Genomic DNA, 21,312 nt, shown 5'->3' on the forward strand with positions numbered 1-21,312 from the left:
GCCGCGTGAGTCCGAATACTTTGAATATGGAGAGGAAAAACACTTTTCCTCTGCATGTTTCCTCGTGGTTGAAGGAGTTCTGCGTCGCAGAGTGTGTGAGGTGTACAAATCCAATGGAATTGATCAACTGGAACCGGTTCTAAGTTGGATCCAGTTTTCGATTCCCACATGATTAGGAGGATGAGGAGATACAGAGGGTTCTCCCAGCTATATTAGGCAAGGCAAGGCAAGCCAAGGCAGCTTTATTTGTATAGTGCATTTCATACACGAGGGCAACTCAATGTGCTTTACATTAAAACATTAAAAGCATTGGAGACATTCAGACAGGCATAAAAGAACACAATTAAAATGACAAATATGATAAAACAGAAAAGAAAAGGAAAATTAGAAATATATTACAAATTACATTAAAATTTTAATTTAAAGTGGGTTAAAATAATCTAAGATAGGAAGGCAGAGGTAAATAAAAAAGTCTTAGTCTTTGATTTAAAAGAGGTGAGAGTTGGAGCAGACCTGCAGCTTTCAGGGAGTGTGTTCCAGATATATTACTTCAAACAACGTGTCATCCATGAGAGATTACATCCTTTGGAAAAATATGATGACCATGATTTGCACTCCTGTGTATTAACATATGTTGTAGTTGATAATTTCACCACTTAATGTCACTGTTATTATACACACACTGTAGATTAAGGATTTAGGATATAGTTATCACCTTACTATGACACTTTGTAAAGATTTACATACATTTTGTTGTTGTTCTGCGACAGTAGTGGCTGTTTTTGGAAGTTTGTTTCAGCTGTTGGTCAGTTCTGAGAAGATTAGGCAAGAAAGATAACAATGCATTAAAACTGGTGCTTTCCTCTGATTGGCTGCTGGAAGTGTAAACGTCATATCTGCGACAGAGCCTTCTCCATAGCCGCCTCAACCCTCTTGAACTCACTCCCCTCTCATATCCCAAACTGCTCTGACCCTTCAACATTCAAATCTCTTTTAAAAACTCACCTTTTTAAGTTAGCTTTTAATTTGTGATTGCACTATTGTTTTGTTTGATTTGTGTTCCTTGTTCCTTGCTTGTATTGATTTGAACAATTACAGTTTATTTGAGTTTCTGAAAAGTGCTATATAAATAAAATGTATTATTATTATCATTATTATTATTATTATTAATGTTCTGGCGAGTTTGGACGTTACAGTCTACTAGTTAAGATGATCCTTACGTCTCTGTGGTGAAACCAAACAGCGACACAACTTAAGTTACAAACTAACTCGTTTCAACATTTGGTTTAGTGAGGACTTTACACCCTAACTTAGTACACAACCTACGCACAGCTGGTGCAACAGGCTGCAGGGGGGTAAGTCGGCTGTAGCAGCAACACAGACATAGTAGTAGTTGAAGAAGAAAAAAGGGTAGAAAAAATTGAATAAAAATAGATAAATAAAGTAGAAATAAAAAATAGAGGTATATAAAAATGTTACACAAAGGTATAAACAGTCACAATTATACAGGGGGTAGAACGTATGATGCAGGAGTGACAGGTTGACATGATAACGTGGTGTCATTGGGACAGATGGGAGAATGTATCATTAAAAAACAGAGCTAAAGATAGACGTGGAAAAGCTGACTCCCACTGACTTCTGGCTAATCTAGAAACTGAAGAAACATCTCTGAGCTCCTGAATGTTTGACAGGTGTCGGAGGAGGAGGATGAAACTGTTTCATTCAAACATTCATGACTTGTGTCTACTTATGGGCTTTTTGGGAGGTGGTGTACTCCTCACCCCCCAAAAAAGGGAGGATGGTACTTTGATAATAGATGAAGTTCAAACTGAGGCTTTAGCTGCAGTTTGAGGTCACATGAATATGAATTTGATATGACTTTCTGAACTCTTCCCCGGCTGATGATGCACTGATTTTTCTCATAATCTGGATCACCTATGCCGTACAGTCCTACAGAATAACAAATTAAGATAGAGACTAATCTTTTTTTTACCTGGCTCATTAGCTAAAACTGTAAATGTTAATATGGACTCTAATGGAGTTTCTTTGGCTTTTGGATCAAGCCTCAAGTGGACACTTGAGGAACTGCAGTATTGTTGCACTTAAATTTGCTTCATTTTCAACACTAGAGGTTACTGGAGGTTGTCACCTTAGACTGTAAATATAATGTACAGCGTCGCTCCGGGTTTTCCCATTGTACGGTTTTGAAGCCAAAATATCCCGTTCCAGAACGCTGCCATCTTGTAAATTTTCTGCAGGCAGAGTCTGCACAGTAGGGAATTTGTGTGTTTCCACGGTAACTAGCTCCGCCCTATAGCGTAGCGTCCTGAGGTCCTACGGAGTTTCCCTCTACGGCAACTCTCAATCAAAGCAAACCTGGATGTAAAACCCTGTTTTTTAACCTCTAATAAATAATGAAAAATAAACTTTTCAGAAAAAAGAGGCCTTGAACACAAAACAGTCAAATAATAACTACATATCACCACAGGATGTGAGAAACATTCATACGACGTGTATTTATTTTTTTAAGTTTGACCGCAGCCCCATTCAAATGAATGGGGGAGATAGTGTTTTTGACCTATACTGCAGCCAGCCACTAGGGGGAGCAATTTTTGAGGCGGCCTCACTTTGAGCAGAGTGAGATGACACCCATTATATATACAGTCTATGGTTGTCACTTATATGATTAAGACAGTAATACATGTAGGCCAAGGTTAGCTACTTTATGCCAGGCTATCATAAAGGCTAATTAAATGTTGTATCCAGACACTTAGAAGAATTATTGGACATCTTTAATTGTGTCTCATTACAGTGTGTCGACCCTGTGGGGTCCCATTTCAAGAGCTCTGACTTCATGCAATTATTTCCTTCATCAAATCACTTCTACTCTTTGTGAAAGTTGTCACTGCAGTTCGACACACCTTCAGTGATCGTCTTCATACATGGAAGCACACTCCGATAGCATCAAACCCCCGAGCTAACAATAACCAGAGACCTCTCCTCTGTCTGCTGTAAACAGCACTTTGAGTCGCCCTGCTGCGGTTAATCTCAGACATCCCTCGTGTTTAATGATAAAAACTCGGACACTATAATTGCCGCCTGCATGTTCAACTTGCTGATGTAGAAAGCTTTGAGCTGCTGAGGCATTTAATCTGTTCGGTGGCTTTCCAGCTCTCAATGATTCATCCTCAGTTGGACAAACAGCTCCCCTGCTCACTGCACTGAGCTCTGGATGCCTGCAGTTTATGTTACTCTGTGAGATGTTGACACGTTTCAGCGTTTGAAACGCTTTCACGGATGGAAACTATGACGACTCCTGGCAGGCAAACTGTGGGACGCTGTGCACTCACACGTAGGTTTGACAGACTTCAGATATCACAGTAAATCATTTGTATGAAGACTAACAATGGAACGAACTTGATAAAGTTGGATACTTAACAATGATTTCACGTTCCCAAATACAAAGACCTTTATCAGGTAATATTTTCAGAGCTTCTTTCAGCCTCCTACGTGAAATATTTGAAGCATTTAAACTGCTGCCTCTTTAATTAACTATTCAGAGCACCAAGTATGAATCTTAATAATTAATGCCTTCAGACAGGATCTTTTGAACCAGTTTCAATGGTAATGACATTTCTCTCTAATTGCTCCATGCCTGGTTACCACATTGTTTCCCACTGAGGAACTCCCCCACTCTCTCTACTATGATATCTTAATGGTGAGAATACAGACACTTATGTTCTGTATTAATATCTTTCATCATTGTTGATAGGAATGAAGAGATACTCTCACCAAATTAAGATATAACAGAGAACAGGTAGAATGAGTATCTAGGGTCGGGTTGTGGAGGCAGCAGTCTAAAGCCTGATTCATGCTTATTTGTCGAATCGACGGGGTAGCCTACACCTGGGGTCCGCGTAGCTCCCGTACCTACGCAGAGGCCTAGTCATGTAGCTGATGTGCACCTCCTCTAAAATGTAACTACCTGTAGAATCGATGTGGACCGCAAGCCCTGTGATTGGTTGGCTCGGCGGCATTGTATTTCCTGCATTTACAGCACTTCCGGGATCCCCGCTCATCAGCCGTGTATTTCATCTCCTCCTCTCTATTCTTCATGTCATCATGTCTGTATGATAAACAGCAACATGTATCAGCTGTCGGTTAACACGACACACTCTGTACGCTGTGGAAAAGTAAACAGAGATCGTAGCGGGGCCGGAAGCAGGCGACCGACTATCAGAGACTGCACTGCCTGTGGGTTCCACTCAAGGGGCAACCTCCGGTCTAAAAATATGAGTCAATGCGGAAGTGTTAAAAGCTGCAGTTCATCGAGGATCCGCTTGAGGCTGGCTCCGGAAGTACCGGAAGTCACATACACATGAATGGGGAAAAGACGATCTTTGCAGCATTAATAAACATGTTTACAGCCTGGTACAAAAGATGAGTGTAGTCTGAATAGCTAATTTCTTGATGTCCTCTCACTGTGAGGGGGGTGAATTTTTTTCTAATTCGGCAATTTCAAAGATATTGAGATTACCAGTCTTCCAATGAGAGGCACAGCTGCCTGTGGGAACACTGCAGCTGTTGGCTAGGAGGCTCAAAGCCCGCCTCTTTACGTCACACTGGCTCGACAGAAGCAATATGGCTGCCGCAGCCGAATGGTCTCAGAACAGCTCTTCAGAAACAGATGGGTGACGTCACGGATACTACGTCCATGTTTTTTACAGTCTATGGTTCCGCTGAATGAAGCCTTAGTTTTGATGCTCTTAAAAATCCCTTTCTTGAATTTCCCTTAAAAAATAACTCAACAGGACCACGAATAAAAGTTTAAGCTTGTTGTTCAATTCAATTCAATTTGCTTTATTGGCATGAATAAAGACATGTTGTTGCCAAAGCACATAAAATTCATACACATACATTACATTACATATATATTCATTACATATTATACATATTACATATTTTATACGCATTAATGAACGATGGTGTGACCCATACAGCATATCTCAATGTCCTCGATGCGGTATGCTCATTAAACCACCTAAAATCAGATATTATGGGATGGTGCGTCCCTCAGGCTGTGACAGGCAGACACATATTTAGCAGCCAGAGGAGCTGCTGTTGTTGTGTTTAACCAACAAATCCTTAAAGAAACTAAAAGAGAGTGAGAGAAACCTTAATAATGTTCGTTGATCGGGGCGGGGTCAGCCACCCTTCCTATGTCAGAAATCCAAATACCTTTTTTATATTATGAGAAAGTACTTACATCATAATGAACTTTAACATTTTACCATCCTTTTATGAATGTACATATTTATCTTTTTCCTTATAAATAAACGATCCATGTAAATTATTATTTTGCACGTGAACTTAAATTATTACAAGATTATAAACTGCATTAAGCTCCTACACTGCCCTCAAGTATTTTGGCGGAGAATTGCTGCGCGACATGGACACATTAACGCACAAGTATGTGGTGCTCATGTAAGCGTCGGCCCCTGCTGCGTAAGGGTGACGCAGAAGTATAAATCAGCCTTAAGCTAATCCAGCCTCATGGTTGGATCCCAAAAACTTTCCTCACATTGTGAACTTTTCCTCACATGTTAGAGGATGTTCTCTGGAGTACAGTTTGATATGAATTTATTCAGCCATTATCTTTGTAAAGAAGGGTCAGATAAATCATTTCAAATGAATTACCCCATCATCTTTCTAACAGGCGTTACACTTGAGAGCCAGGATGATGCAGCTTTCTGTTTTCTCTGTTTTGCAAATATTTCCATGTGGGAGGTTAAGCAGGAGTGAGTTGCACTGAGGAAGGAAATATTTCAAAGATATGAGGCTTAACAATTAAGCTTGTATTGAAAAAAGCGTGGGATCAAAAACACCAAGCAGCAGAGGACGACTAAAGAGCCTTAGTGTGTGTGCATGTCTGCGTGCAGGCAAGTGTGCATGCTAGACGGATTTGGATAGTCATGTTTCAACGAGCTGCAGGCGTCCCTTTTGTGCAGCTACCGGTTATAAAATATCCCCTTCTCAAGCTGCAACAATGGACATCACATCATCTTACCTTCCCTCCTCATCTCTGCCTTCATCTCCCTGTAGCCTCCCTTCCTTCTCATTTAAGAGAGCTGAGCACACGTTCATAACATTTTTAATAGCTTTGCGCCCCATCAGGCCCTTAAGATCGTCCGCACAACAATTAGAGCTCCTGCTCTGTATGTGATGTTTTGTTGCAGAGTGCAGCAGCTTCCCAGAGAGGGAATTTCTTTTACTTTTCAAGGTGAAGCATTAAACATAAAATTATCGCCTCTGATTACTGTGTGCAGCACAATGCTTCAATCATCAGGCTGAGTGAGAAAAAACGTTTCAATTCACCGGTGCCTGCTGAATGTGGCAGACAATCAGCAGATGCATAATCGCTCTGCTCTGTAATGGTTTCTGTGTAGACGGCATGCTAATAAAAGCAGTCAATAATGAAGACACACTCACAGTCCGATGCGAGGCATTTATTTCTCCTTACTGCTCGTAGAAGGTCTTTGAAAAAATCCAGGAACCAGAGCCAGTTGTGATGGAGGCGTCACGATGTTACAACCAACAAACAAGCTGTTAGAAGAGCTCACATGCAAATCTTAATATTTGCAGAGCATCCACCCTTACTAACTCAAACACAATGCAACTATTTTCTATCAGAGTTATATTGCAGCATTAGTATGAAACCATGAAATGTATTTTACAGCTTGTGTTTACTTATTAATGACACAGGAGATGTTTTCTCTCTGTTTTGATGTTATTAAAGCAGTAATCTGCCCGGTTTCACAGCACAACTTTAAGAGTTACAAAGTAAAGCATCAAATATAAGTGAAAAATATCACATAGTAAAATGTATAAGGGTTGAATGCAAAGAAATGGTAACATTTTTTATACAATAGATGAATCTGAAAATAAGCCAATGAACAGGGATAGCTGATCTGATCTCTAACTATAACAAAGCATCCTAATAAGCAGTTTCCAGTTTGTGCTCACAGATGAAACAGACCCCCCCAGTGCTGTTGAGAAACGTTACTCCTAATTAACTTTTGTAAAATGAGTACCTGCTACCCACGGTGAAGCTAATTGATTTAGCAGTGTAGGCCTCATAAAAGCTCCTTAGCCTGCTCCACTACAGGTAATCTGTCTGGTCCTGTTTACAGTAACTGAGCACTAAAACCAAGAACAGTAATTATTTTTAATACTAACTCATTTAAGTTATGTTTTGAAAGAAATATTCTGTATGGTCTCAAGAAATGAAGCCAGAGAAAGTTGTTTTTTCATGTTAAAAATGTCCAGCTAGCTTGTTGTAATCAAGCTAGCTCCACTACAGCTAATCTGTCTGATCCTGTTTACAGTAACTGAGTGCTAAAACAAAACAAAACAAAAAATATTTTGGCTTGTTTTTAATACTAACTAATTTAAGGTGTGTTTTGAAAGAATGATTCTGTATTGTCTCACGAAATGAAGCCATAGAAGGTTGTTTATTCACTTTGAAAATGTCCAGCTAGCTTGTTGTTATCTAGCTAGCTCCACTACAGCTAATCTGTCTGGTCCTGTTTACAGTAACTGAGCGCTAAAACCAAGAACAGTAATTAATTTCAATACTAACTCATTTAAGTTGTGTTTTGAAAGAAATATTCTGTATGGTCTCAAGAAATGAAGCCATAGAAAGTTGTTTTTTCATGTTAAAAATGTCCAGCTAGCTTGTTGTAATCAAGCTAGCTCCACTACAGCTAATCTGTCTGGTCCTGTTTACAGTAACTGAGTACTAAAACTAAGAACAGTCCTTATTTCGGCTTGTTTTTAATACTAACTCGTTCAAGGTGTGTTTTGATAGAAATATTCTGTTTGGTCTCAAGAAATGAAGCCATAGAAGGTGTTTTTTTTTCACTTTGAAAATGTCCAGCTAGCTTGTTGTTATCTAGCTAGCTCCACTACAGCTAATTTGTATGGTCCTGTTTACACTAACTGAGTGCTAAAACTAAGAACAGTCATTATTTCGGCTTGTTTTTAATACTAACTCGTTAAAAGTGTTTTGAAAGAATGATTCTGTATTGTCTCAAGCAATTAAGCCATAGAAAGTTAATTATTCACTTTGAAAATGTCCATTTAGCTTGTTTTATCTAGCTAGTTTAGCTAACCACATTTCAGTAAAGGATGGTAGGGTCTAACTCAGAGACATCAGATTGATGTAAATATTTTGTTATCACTATATCAATATGTTTGTTTATTAGCTTCCTTTCTATTACCTATGTAATGCTTTAGTTGTTTATTCCCATTTTGGCCACAAGTTTGAGAGTTAGCTAACCTGTGCTACCAACAGCTGTAGTTTAGCTAACAGGGAGTTATGGTAATGTAACAAAGATTATTTGTTCTCTAAGACTCCAGACATAGAGATATTAGTTAGAGTGTACAAAATAATAAGTAAGGTATCAGTTTGGAGTGGCATCACCCAAAATAATCACAATGCAAAGTTAGTCTAAGCCAGGGGTTCCCAAAGTGTGAGTCGAGACCCCCTGGGGGGTCGCGAGACACAAATGGGGGGTCATGAGATGTCTTCCAGAATGTGCTTTTTTTTTTTTTGAAGTTATCTAAAAATAAGAAATTTTACCTATTATAGTAAAAAATATTGACAAAAATAGTAGCGAAACCTGAAATAAAAAATGTAATTAGATTTCTCCCTTTCTTTTTGCCAGATGACTCCTAAGTTTAGGGTTAGTGAACGGTTAATTATCAAAAGCATCAGTAGCAGCAGGTTAATTCATAATGGCACAGGAAACACAGACACATGCTCATATAGGGAGGCTAATTTTCTGCAGACCAGCTAAATGAAGCCACATTAAATCACTTTGAGGGACAGTGGGGGTCACGAGTCTTTGGCACCTATATTTGGGGGTCATGGGCTGAAAAGTCTGGGAACCCCCGGTCTAAGCTACTACTCAAGGTTCTGAGTCATAACGTTATGCTAGTCTCCAGTTAACATCACAATGCTGTTTCCACACTGAACATATGAGGAAATCTGGGTGCATAGCATTGGAGTGCTGCATCTTTTGGACATGCCAAGTTTAGACTGTAGCTTAGACTTCCACTTAGTCCAGATAGTGTTATTTTAAAAACAGTAAATTAATTTAAGCCGACATGATGCATTTGTGTTTAATGAAAGTTTAATATCAATTATAAAGCAGCTTTATTTTCAAAGCATCCCCTCATCAAACACTAATCTGTCCTCACTGTTCCTCCTCAGACTCCACGAAGAAGCTGAAGGATGTCCTGCAGGAGTTCCATGGAGACGGTGTGTTGGCTAAATACAATCCAGAGGAGGTATGTTAAGTTTACACGGCATTATACAACCCTTAGTTTATAGTCTATTAAACACAGCCATGTTAGAAGCCCTCATAAAACATCCCTACCTTCATACGCATATATAAGATTTAATAAGTTATTAAATTGTATGATTTAATAACTAGTTAAATAACTTTGCAAACCCGATGCTTGGTTGCTACTTTTGCTGCTTTTTTCTTATCTTTTAAATTCTGCCTTCATATTTAAAAGTGATGTTTACTCCCAGCAGACCTCTATGCATGATAGAAGTAGTAGAAAGAAACGGCTGAAGCTCAGAAATGTGTTCAATGAAATCATCATGTTAACTGCTTTTCAGTAAAGGAGATTGGTTTTTAAGCTTTGACAGCTGTGGTGCCTTCAACAGGGTTTCAGTAATCAATCATTCTGAATTATTTATAACAAGGTTCTGAACTCTCACTCAAAGTTGCAGATAGGTTCACAAATATATATTGATTAATTGAAATTAAGGTTTCATTGGATCTCAATTCATAACACTTTTTGCATCCACCAGAAATGCTTGAATAATTGATTTCTTATTTGGATTCTGCCTTAATTTGGATCTCAGTTACTAAGTAAGCAACTAATCTTCCTGAGATTTATACAAATACTAATAAACATCCAAAACACTAGAGCAGTGTCAGTCCAGAGAGCCAGATACTGTAAGCCTGCATTTACAAACATAAATCTTGTTAAAGGCACACGTGTAACATGCACTGCTACCACATTCTGAATGAAATAACTGCATGAAACATCCATGATCACGTTGGGTTTCTTTCTCTCTACAACGCTGCCGCTTTAGAAGCAGGAAATCCTCAACCAGGTAACGGCTCCCTCCTGTCTTTTTCTCCCTCTCTTCTTTATTTTGCTTGTGTTTTTTTGCTGAAGGCTCACATCATTTCTCAGCGAACAACTCGACTCTCTTCCTTTTGGCAGTGAAGAAATAAAAAAAAGTTGGAGTAAGAACAAAATTACAAACATTTCTGGGCGACAGGGAACCATTTACAAGGAAAGATTACTCCCTTAAGAAGTCTCCCTTGAGGTGTGTTTATAAGCGAAATGTGGGAAATTCAGCCAACCAAACAACCCAAGGATAGACGCAGCTGTTACACTTAGAGTTAGAAAATAGACAGTAGAAAATATCACTGTGTTGAAATAGTTGCTGCCAAAACATTGAAACCTCTGTTTAAACCCTTACTGCCCTTTAAGTCCATCTATAACATGAACTCAGCGACATTTTGGATACACACACTGTAAACCTGAACAGTACTTCTAACTCATAACCATTAAGGGTACAGCAATCAAAACCAGCTATTTATTTGAACCAACAATTAATTATTGAGTTATCTGAACGATTAATGTTTTTTTAATAATATGTGGATCAAATTTATTGAGTTAATATCCGTGTCCAAATAACAACTTTTGAGTGTACAGAGGGACGCTGCGTATGACATCATCAACGTCACCACATAAGTCTTCACACACTTGAAAAACCACAATGGCTGAGCTTCGGGAAGCGGCAAGTAACGAGGAAAGGCAATGCCAAACTGCTGTACCGGTACAGGGAAGACCAACCATGATCCAGCAAGAGACAGGGGAAACAGAGGAACTAAATACACAGAGGCTGTTTTGAAACGGCCTGCTACATACTACCTACAAATGTAGTAGGCAGTATACTGCATTTGAATTTAGGCTGTTTCCGAAACGGCCTGCTGCATACTACTTACTAATGTAGTAGGCAGTAGGTATTGCCTACTACATACTGCATTTGAATTTAGTATGTAGTATGACTGTTCTGTCCGATCTGTCATGCAGCATGCTGAGCCAGACTTCGCTGGATTTCCGGTTTCGGAAAGCGGAAGTAAACAACGGCGAAGCCGATAAATAAAAAGCTTATTTAGCATCCATTTATGATTTAAAAAGTTAGGAAGTGGTTTATATGTAATTTGATAACTTTCACAGCACCCAAAAACGGATTTCCTCCCGTCAAAAAATGAGGAAAAAGAAAAAGCAGAACGAGCGCTGTGCATTATGGGAAACAGTACGCGAGGCAGACTGGTCCGATGCACACTGAGATATTTTCCCGAATCAGTAGACATCCGGGGAGTTTTGGCATACTGCAGATTTTGCTCTTGTTCACATACTACTTACTACATACTGAATTTTGGACATATCAGTACGTACTGCTAGTATAGTAGGCGATTTCGGAAACAGCCTCTGTCTGTAGTATGACTGTTCTGTTCGATCTGTGTTGCAGTACGCTGGGCCAGACGTCACTGGATTTCCGGTTTCAGAAAGCGGAAGTAAACAACGGCCAAGCTGATAGCGAAACGGCTTCTTAAGCATCCACTTACGGTTTTAAAAGTTAGGAGGTGGTTTATATGGAATTTCATAATTATCACAACACCTAAAAATTGAGTGACCCCCGTCAAAAAAAGAATAGAAAAGAGAAAGAGGAACGAGCGCTGTGCATTGTGGGAAACAGTACGCGAGGGAGTCTGGTCCGATGCATACTGTGAAATTTTCCCAAATCAGTAGACACCCGGGGAGTTTTGGCATACTGCAGATTTTGCTCTTGTTCACATACTACATACTGATTTTTGGTGAAATCAGTACGTACTGCTAGTATAGTAGGCGGTTTCGAAAACAGCCAATGCAAAACCACTGTACAGGTACAGGGAAGACCAACAATGATCCAACAAGAGACGGGGGGAAACAGAGAAACTAAATACACAGAGGCTGTTTTCAAAACGGCCTGCTACATACTGCGTTTGAATTTAGTATGTAGTATGTTGGGCCAGACGTCACTAGATTTCCGGTTTCGGAAAGCGGAAGTAAACAACGGCCAAGCTGATAGCGAAACGGCTTCTTTAGCATCCACTTACGGTTTTAAAAGTTAGGAGGTGGTTTATATGGAATTTCATAATTATCACAACACCTAAAAACTGAGTGACCCCCATCAAAAAAAGAATAGAAAAGAAAAACAGGAACCAGTGCTGTGCATTGTGGGAAAAAGTATGCGAGGGAGTCTGGTCCGATGCATACTGTGAAATTTTCCCGAATCAGTAGACACCCGGGGAGTTTTGGCATACTGCTGTCTTTGCTCTTGTTCACTTACTACATACTGAATTTTGGTGAAATCAGTACGTACTGCTAGTATAGTAGGCGGTTTCGAAAACAGCCAATGCAAAACCACTGTACCGGTACAGGGAAGACCAACAATGATCCAACAAGGGACAGGGGAAACAGAGGAACTAAATACAGAGTCTTCAACACAGGTGTGAACACAGGACACAGGTGAGACTAATGAGTGGAATCACTAAAGGAGGGAAACACACAAGGGCATGACGTAAAACTAAACTGGAGACACATGGATCAGAACTACAAAATAAAACAGGAAACACAAGACTATAAGAAACACTACAAGAGACATGGATCACTAAACACTCAAGGGAGACAAAGGAGAACTAATGCATAATAAACACAGGGAGGAACCAAGGCAGGAAACACAAGGAACAAACTAAACTAACCAAACCATGACATGTACCCAGTTTCATCTAGTATGAATTAAAATATTTTAAAAAATGTAACTTGTAAATTTGAGTTTTTTAAAAAGAAAGCAAACAATTGAGTAAACTGAAATCATATTTAATCATTTTAGTTGTACTCAAAAATAGTATTTCCGCAACTTAAAAACTCTTTTGTAATCAGTCAAACAATTTTGAGTCATTTCAACTTGTTCAGGTTTACACTGCAGATTTTCCTCCACATGTGAAACACAACATGCTCTTCTCATAATAATAAACTCTATCCCCCCCGAGGCCTTAAAGGCAACAACTGCAGCTCAACATGACTAACAACAGCCTCTTCTTCTTATTTTAGGAGATCGACTTCGAGGGCTTCAAGGTCTTCATGCAGACGTTCCTGGAGAGTGAGCTCCCCGAGGAGTTCTGTCAACACCTCTTCATGTCGTTTAGCAACAAGGGACCCAAACCCAGTCCATCATCATCTGACAAACCCAGAGTGTCTGGTGAGTGTTGAGGAAATCTCTACCTCACTAGCAGCTCCTGTTCTAAACATATCATGTTCTCTGTTTAGTTACTGACGTGTGCACACTTTTGTTGCTACGGCACAGACATCGTCACACAGCAGCTTTTCTACACTGCAGATGTTTTAAGATGAGCTTCTTTACAGAACTTCACCTCCTTTTTCTTTCTTTGCTGTAAAGTCAGCATCAAGTCTGTTTCTTCTCCTAATGCGTCAGATGATAACAGATTCCCTGCCAAGTCCAGCCCAGTGGCACAAAATGTAAATTGTAGTGCGGAGGCTGCCAATAGTCTTGGCAGTGCTTTTGTTTGTTTACAGCATTTATACTAATATGTCTTTCTAGTGTTGTAATGAGTAACAGATATTAAAACAGCTCACATTACACATCAGAGCTCTGTTGTTTAACCCCAGAGGAACGCTCGGCTTCACACGTCTTTGACTACCTGCTACCTCAGGTGGTTGGAAACGTGGGATTGATTTCTTTTGACGTCTCTTTGGTGCGAATGAGTCACACAGAGTCATCCATGAGAATAGGTTGAGGAGTTGTTTCAATAAAGTCTAATTGGTGAAAAGGAATAAAAGAACAGTTTGCCCACAGTCAGTTTCAGTTTACTTCACTTTGGAGCTTGTCCATGCTCACTCCAGTCAGTGCTTGTGTTTCCACAGCGTCTAAGATCCATCCCAGAAGCGTCTCTCTGCGCCGCTAAAAATACACGAGTCTATTTTGGGATTTTAACGTCTGTTTTATGATTTTAGAAGAACTGATGATGGAAATACTGTTATTAACTACAACACAGCCACAAATCTGTGATCCACGTTGATTACAGCAGGACTTTTAACTGTTAACTATGTTACTGCACAACAAAGTAGGACATGATTATAAATGATAAACCATAAAGTAGTGTACTGACTTATGATGGAGGAACACAATCACTAAATAATATCCAACTAAACAAAATCAACCTCAGAAAGACACAGTCACCTGTTATAAGAAGGTTTTTCTCTGCTTGTTCTTGTTGTTTTATCCCCATGATCCCCATGATCCCTATGATCCGTTCACTCCAGTGTTATAATGCAATACATTCAAAACTCTGCTGCACGCCTCCTCACCTGCACCCGCTCCCGTGACCACATCACCCCCGTCCTCCAACACCTTCATTGGCTCCCTGTCCCCTACCGCATACAGTTTAAAATCCTCCTCCTCACCCACAAAGCCCTCCACCACCAGGCCCCTTCCTACCTCACTGACCTCCTCCACCATCACACTCCTTCCCGTAACCTGCGCTCCTCACACGCCAACCTCCTGTCCCCACCTCACAGAACCAAGCACCGAACCTGGGGGGACAGAGCCTTCTCAGTAGCCGCCCCCACCCTCTGGAACTCTCTCCCCTCCCATATACAAAACTGCTCTGACCCTTCAGCTTTCAAATCTCTTTAAAAAACTCACCTTTTTAAGTTAGCTTTTCATTTGTGATTGTACTGTTGTGTTGTTTTGTTTGATCTGTGTTACTTGTTATTTGCTTATTTTGCTTGTATTGATTTTAAAATTGTACAGTGTCTTTGAGTTTTTGAAAAGCGCTATATAAATAAAATGTATTATTATTATTATTATTATAATAATAATAATACATTTTATTTATAGACGCCTTTCTGGACACTCAAGGCCACCTTACAACATACCAACAGTAAAAAAAAACAGTAAAAAAAACAGCACTCAACAGTAAATAAATAAATACATAAATACAACAGAATAACAATACAATATTAATTAAATGAAAGTGAAGTCATGATGAAAGTGAAAGTGAAGTCATTCCAGTCCCATAAAGACAAATTAAAGGAAGTAAGCTTGGCAGAAAAGGTGAGTCTTGAGGCGGCATTTGAAGGTGGTGGGAGAGTTGGAATTTTGCAAGTCCTGGGGGAGAGAGTTCCAGATCTTTTTATGTTGCTGGTCTGATACTGGTGTGCCAGCTTTGCAAGTTTAGAAAATCTCTCTGCATTGACTTTCTATCAGTCTGTCAGCTTTGTATCCGAAGGGCGGGGTATCCTTCCTCGATTGAAGTTCTCTGTTGTGTATTTGTCCTCCAAAAGAAGAGCCACAGGGACGTGGTGCACAGCTGCAGTACTGGCCAAGTGTCTTCACTTTCAGCCAATATCCTGCTGAGTGTAATATGAGACCATGTGTTTATCATACCTGAGAGAAAAGAAAAGGCATGTTTGAGCATGTTCAGAACAATCAATAACTTGGTACCTGATTGTTAACATCCCTTGTTGGGAGAGAGAATAGTTTCAGAGTTTCACACCAGAGAGGAGGTTTTACATCCTCAGTCCTCTCTGCAGGTAAGGTACAATAAATCACATTTTAATTAGAGTATAGGAATGATTCTAATTTCAGATTTAAAAAATGTAGATATCAAAACACTGCAGACTCCCTCTGTATTAAAGATGCATACAATTTAAAAACTCATATCTGACTGTGAGTGGATAGAGTTAAAATGACCTCTTTCATGCAGACATCAGTTTGAATTCTTCACCAGTGATTGGGACAATGTTGATATAGTACATTAAATAAACAATCTGCCTGGTTTGTCAATAAACAATCTCCTCATATTCTTGAGATTACACATCATTCAGTCAGGAGAACGTCAACAGATTCTGATGATTCAAATAAATAAAAGCAGCTTTGACATTAAAGAAGCATCTTGCTGTTTTGTAACATTATCAAATCTCATTACCTGCTTTGAAAGTTGTGTTTGAGGCGACAACATGATCACACCAGCTTCTCACCCTGTCTCATTTCAGCCTCTGATGAAAGTCTGTAAAATTAGTCTGCAGGCAACAGTGACCCAAGTCTGATTTTTCAGCTCATATGGGACTCAGATAAGATTTTGGATGACACTTTGAGCAGCACAGGCCACATGGACTCTGATCTTTTCAAATCAGATCACCTTCATTTGTGGCCCTGGATCGGATACAGGTCTGATCCTTTGTAGTGCAACCTCAGCCAGAGCCCCCAGGTCAGGATCGTCAGGATCGTCAGGATGTAACTTTGACGTCACCGTGGAGTGTGGACGTCACTCTCTTGACTCGTCACGGTTGTACCGGTGGGTCGGGTCGGAGTAAGAGTCACTTCCACTCTGTTTGTCCTTCTCCTCTCCCTCCTCCTCATGTTCAGCTTCCTCTGCACATCAACATGAAACCAGATACCAGGCTTACTCCAGAGGCTGCCATGTTTACCTCCATCAGCACCATGTATCTTTGTTGTTGTTTCACAGATCAGTTCAGGAACAGTTCACTCAGGGATTTAAAACAGGCAACACTTTAAAAGCAATGTGAACAGCCAAACAAAGAAATCAGATCTAAGTATTACATCAGTATTGAGCAGTATTGAGTGTTCTTTAAAAGTGCCCTGACATGAATTGCAGATGACTTTATGAAACAGCTTTTGATCCCGCTGCTTTTCTTCCTCTGAGGTTTGATAATTTTCAGGTCTTACTTTTATCCTGTCTGCAAAGTAGAAAAGAAGTGTTCCCTCGTTGATCCACTGAGGGGAATCTGACAGTTTAATCGTTTCATCACTTCCTCGTTCATCAGCAACTAAAGAAGACAAAGGATTATGACAACCTGGAGGGATATAATGCCTTACTTTGGTTTGATACCAGAAGTTAAACACTTAATATAGCTACTCAATGTTCAACTATTCACTACCATTTAAATCAGCTTTAAATATTAAATCAAACACTTATAAGACTAAACCCCTTTCCTGCAAGTATCTGAGCCCAAACTTGCACTCCTCCTTTGCCTTTTTGGAGAAGCAGACACCGCCCACCACTGATCGATGCGTCTGTATGACTCATGTCAGGCATCCTGACCCAGCAGGTTGCAGGGCTAACATTGGAGGCGGTGTGGAGGATGTTTTGACCTTTCCTCTGCGTCTCCCCGCAGGGCTGAAGCTGATCAAAAGCACCTCGACCCCTCTGAGGACCGCCGTGCTGCCCAGACCTCTGGATTCGGTGCAGCTGAAGGACATCGTGTGTTACCTCTCGCTGCTGGAGGGCGGGCGGCCTGAGGACAAGCTCGAGTGTGAGTGTCACTAAGTATCCCATGACTCTTGGTTTCTCTGCTAATGTTCGAGCTCTCGAGGTTTGGTGCTAAAGATGATAAATCCTTACGGCAGGGGTACGAAAAAGTGGAGATACACAAACATAAAGATGAATACAAAGTGAAGCCTCGGGGAGTGTAGAGCAGTTTATCAGGATTAGGAAGGTCAGGCTGAAGCAGAATGATGAAAACAAAGGTTTAGAGGGGAAAGCTAATACCATTGATCGGTTTTCCTCTGCTTGGTGTGAAAAAGCAACATTAGGCTTTAATGAGAAGCAGATCTTTCAAGGTTTAAACAGCTGTGGTAGCCTGTAGCTGTGCAGATCAACTGCTGCTCAACATTTTTCAGCTCCAACTCCAACTCCAACGATTCTGCTGCCATGGTTTCCTGTGCACAAACAATGTTTAGTTGATGTGCTGCAGAGCAACACAACACCATTGACAAGCATGTAGTACTCAAAACGCTGTCGGCTACTACAGCATAGCTATGGTGTAGGCTCAGCATTTGATGTGTGTGCTGCTGTCCAATTCTCACTTCAGTCTGAGCTCAGGCTGGAGGAGTTCTGGTGAAATTCGCCTCCACTGGTCGGCCATTAAAATCCTTTTTGCAACGACAGAAACAGATTTAAATGAAGTTATACCTCCTCCTGTTTTCTGAGGATTCGCTGGTCCAGCTGAAATTTGAATCCAATCCAGAAAAAAAAAAAGGTTTGATGTTCCACCTACTTCTTTTTTTTTCTTTTAACCAGCTCAGTGAGAAATCTATCCTTTGAAATATGAAAATGCTGCACAAAGGACTGAATGAATATCCACAATGGCCACTGGTTTGCATCAGTATAACTACTCTTTCCTCTCCCCTTCACTGCTTTCAAAACCTTTGAGTCCTTTGTAGTAAAATCTGATAATAATGTGATGAATGAATCCGCTGGTGTGGGGAAAAACCCACAAATGAACTATTTGATCCAAGTCCAAAAAAGAGAAATAAAAGTGTCTTTCAGTTATCCTCAAAGGACAGGAGTGCTTGTAAACACCGCCTTTATCACATGAAGAAGTGTTAGGAGCAGAAAATTGACTCTGCATCAGTTACAGGAGATTGAAAAGGATACTAAACATATTCTAATAAGAGCAAAACCTGAAAATAATAACTCCTGTTTCTAAATGATTTTGTTGTCTCTTTTCTCCTGAGCTCTGCAGTCGTGACTGAAGAATTATGCTCCAGCTATTAAGCTTCATCCAAACCACAGAGATCCGTCCTCTCACACTCTTTTCAGGCTCTTAGAAATCCTGTGTGTGAGGTTAACATGACATTAGGACTGCAACCTGAGCGAGCACACAACACAAGGATCCATTAGAGGCTTTTTAAAATCACAGAAGACAGGATTTTTAATAAGACACGTTACTGTTGCTCTGATGTTTTCATGTCTTTCTCATATTAATGTGACATCCAAATATTATCCGGGGTTTTCTTCTTTGTGTGTTGAGCTCAATGAAAAAGAGGATGAACAGCCACAGCTCACAGAAAACTGCTCTCTGTTTGTAACGATTAGAAAGCATATCCAATAAACCCGACTCATAATCTCTCGTTATAAAAGCATTAACTTAAAGGAGCTGTCAGCATGCAGGGGAAGTAATGATTCCTCATGCTTTCTACTTTTTGGAGTTAGATAAGATAAGATATCACTTTATTGATCCCTGTGGGGAAAGTCGGTTGTTGCAGCAACCCAGAGATAAGTACAATCAAGAATACGTTTAAATAAGTACAATAAGAATAGATAAAGAATACAGATTTAAGATATGTACAAGTGTTACAAATGGTTTAAATAGTGGCAATTACATGCAGTATAATAAAAGTTTCAGTAGTGACCGGTTGACATGGTGTGATTATGGTTTGGTTATGACAGATTAAGCAATATGATAAATAATATGGGTATATAATATGACCGTATGAAGATAAAGAGAATAGTAAAAATGTATTATATAATAGTGAATACCATGATAATTTGCAGTAAACAATAATAAAGTAGTATGACATAATATAATATAATATAATATAATGTAATACATGGAATTAATTAATTTTAAAATATATTCTTATTGTTATTTAAATTCAATTTAAAATATATTATTATTATTATTGAACTACGTATTTATAACTCACTTCCTTGGTCACAATCTTTGCAGGAGCTTCTCTAAACGAGTGTTTAGAGTTTAGTGTGGAGCGTCGTGTTCCCAGTTTCTTTACTCGTCTTCCCTCGTCTCTGAATTGCGTTTATCACATCATTAATTCACAAGGTTACACAGCTTAATTGGACATCAGGCTTTTTTTTTTCTTGTGTTGGTGTAATTCTCATCCATCTGCTGAATTATTGATTAGACCCACGCTCATTAAACCACGGGATGACTAAATAATTCAGCATGCGCTCGAGAGCATCATGGATTTGACTATACATGGCTTATTGAACCGTGTGTGTATCACTGTGTGTGTGTCACTGTGACCACACTGTCAGCATCTCTGGAGGTGGAGGGCTCCCTCTGCTGGTTTGTTTGAGAACTGCTCTGAATGCAGCTTGTTCAGGTTGTTTCTGCACGGATATTAGAATCGGAGTCAGAAATACTTTATATATCCCTGGTGAGGGAAATTCAGTCATTACAGAGCTCTTATAGATAGTATCAAAATATTAACAGAAGAAAGAATGAAATAAGATATGAATAGAAATAAAGATCAATGAAATAAAGATAATTCAAATAAAGATCAATAAAATAAAGATCAATAAAATAAAGACCAATAAAATAAATTAAGATAAAGACCAATACAAACAAATATAATAAAGATCATTAAAATAAAGAAAAATAAAATAAAATAAAGATCAATAAAATAAAATAAAGATCAATAAAATAAATATCAATAAAATAAAATAAATATCAATAAAATAAAATAAATATCAATAAATTAAAATAAAGATCAATAAAATAAAATAAAGATCAATAAAATAAATATCAATAAAATAAGATAAATATCAATAAAATAAAATAAATATCAATAAAATAAAATAAAGATCAATAAAATAAAATAAAATGAATAATAATAAAGAAGCAGAGAATAGTTAGAATTACCACTGTACCTTTCTTTAACCGGTCATCTTTGAAACAAGCAATTTTTAGCTTTCCAGTTCAGAGAACTTCTCAAAATAATAAACAATTTATTATTCTTTAAAGAGAAAACAACACATAAAAAGGTAGAATAATTAAAAATAAAGAAAAAAATACTGGAACACTTACTGAAGGAGTGTTTCAAGGTTTTTCCACCCCTGAGTCATAATCACAAACTTTATTACATTTACGAGGCCTCTGACTCTCAGTCACCACAATCACCTCCTCCCAACACCATCAACCTCCACCTCCACCTAAAACCAAACTCCACCATACCTCCCCCCTCTCTACTGGATCCAAAACATCACACCCACACGGGAAACTGGCGATTAGCTCCTCGTTAGTGGGCTGACAAACCGCCGTGTGACGTCCTCATGATGTCAGCACCAGCTTCCATCTCGTTCATATAAGGGTGGGGTTTGTTTGAGCACCTTCAAGTGCTGCATTGTTATTGATTTGAGCTCAGCCAGGTCACCTTTTGGTGGTTGTCTGACACATCAGTGATTCATAAAGACTTTAATGTCAAGATGTGTAAGAGGCAGAGGCAACAACAGCTGTGATGTGGCAGCGTTCTGGTTCCAGTGACACTTGAGTCACCATATTCACTCCATGTCCGCTCTCCTCTGACGTCACCTCTAATGCTGTTAT

General features: G+C 39.3%; 1 protein-coding gene across 4 annotated transcripts in view; it reads left to right on the plus strand.

Annotated features, from left to right (window-relative positions):
• Nucleotides 1-21,312, plus strand: part of dgkb (diacylglycerol kinase, beta) — a 103,133-nt gene that overhangs the window by 3,336 nt on the left and 78,485 nt on the right. Inside the window, exons 1-5 of one of the 4 annotated variants that reach the window (XM_034698138.1) lie at nucleotides 7,004-7,165; nucleotides 9,275-9,351; nucleotides 10,172-10,192; nucleotides 13,252-13,399; nucleotides 17,359-17,496. In XM_034698138.1, the coding sequence (XP_034554029.1) occupies nucleotides 13,282-13,399; nucleotides 17,359-17,496 (256 nt within the window). In that variant the 5' untranslated portion in view covers nucleotides 7,004-7,165; nucleotides 9,275-9,351; nucleotides 10,172-10,192; nucleotides 13,252-13,281. Of the gene's footprint in view, nucleotides 1-7,003; nucleotides 7,166-9,274; nucleotides 9,352-10,171; nucleotides 10,193-13,251; nucleotides 13,400-15,675; nucleotides 15,754-17,358; nucleotides 17,497-21,312 lie in introns of those variants that run through there. The other 3 variants (XM_034698136.1, XM_034698137.1, XM_034698139.1) reach the window with 3 other exon arrangements.

The sequence above is a fragment of the Notolabrus celidotus genome, chromosome 12, assembly GCF_009762535.1.
Source record: "Notolabrus celidotus isolate fNotCel1 chromosome 12, fNotCel1.pri, whole genome shotgun sequence".
Lineage (NCBI taxonomy): Eukaryota > Metazoa > Chordata > Actinopteri > Labriformes > Labridae > Notolabrus > Notolabrus celidotus.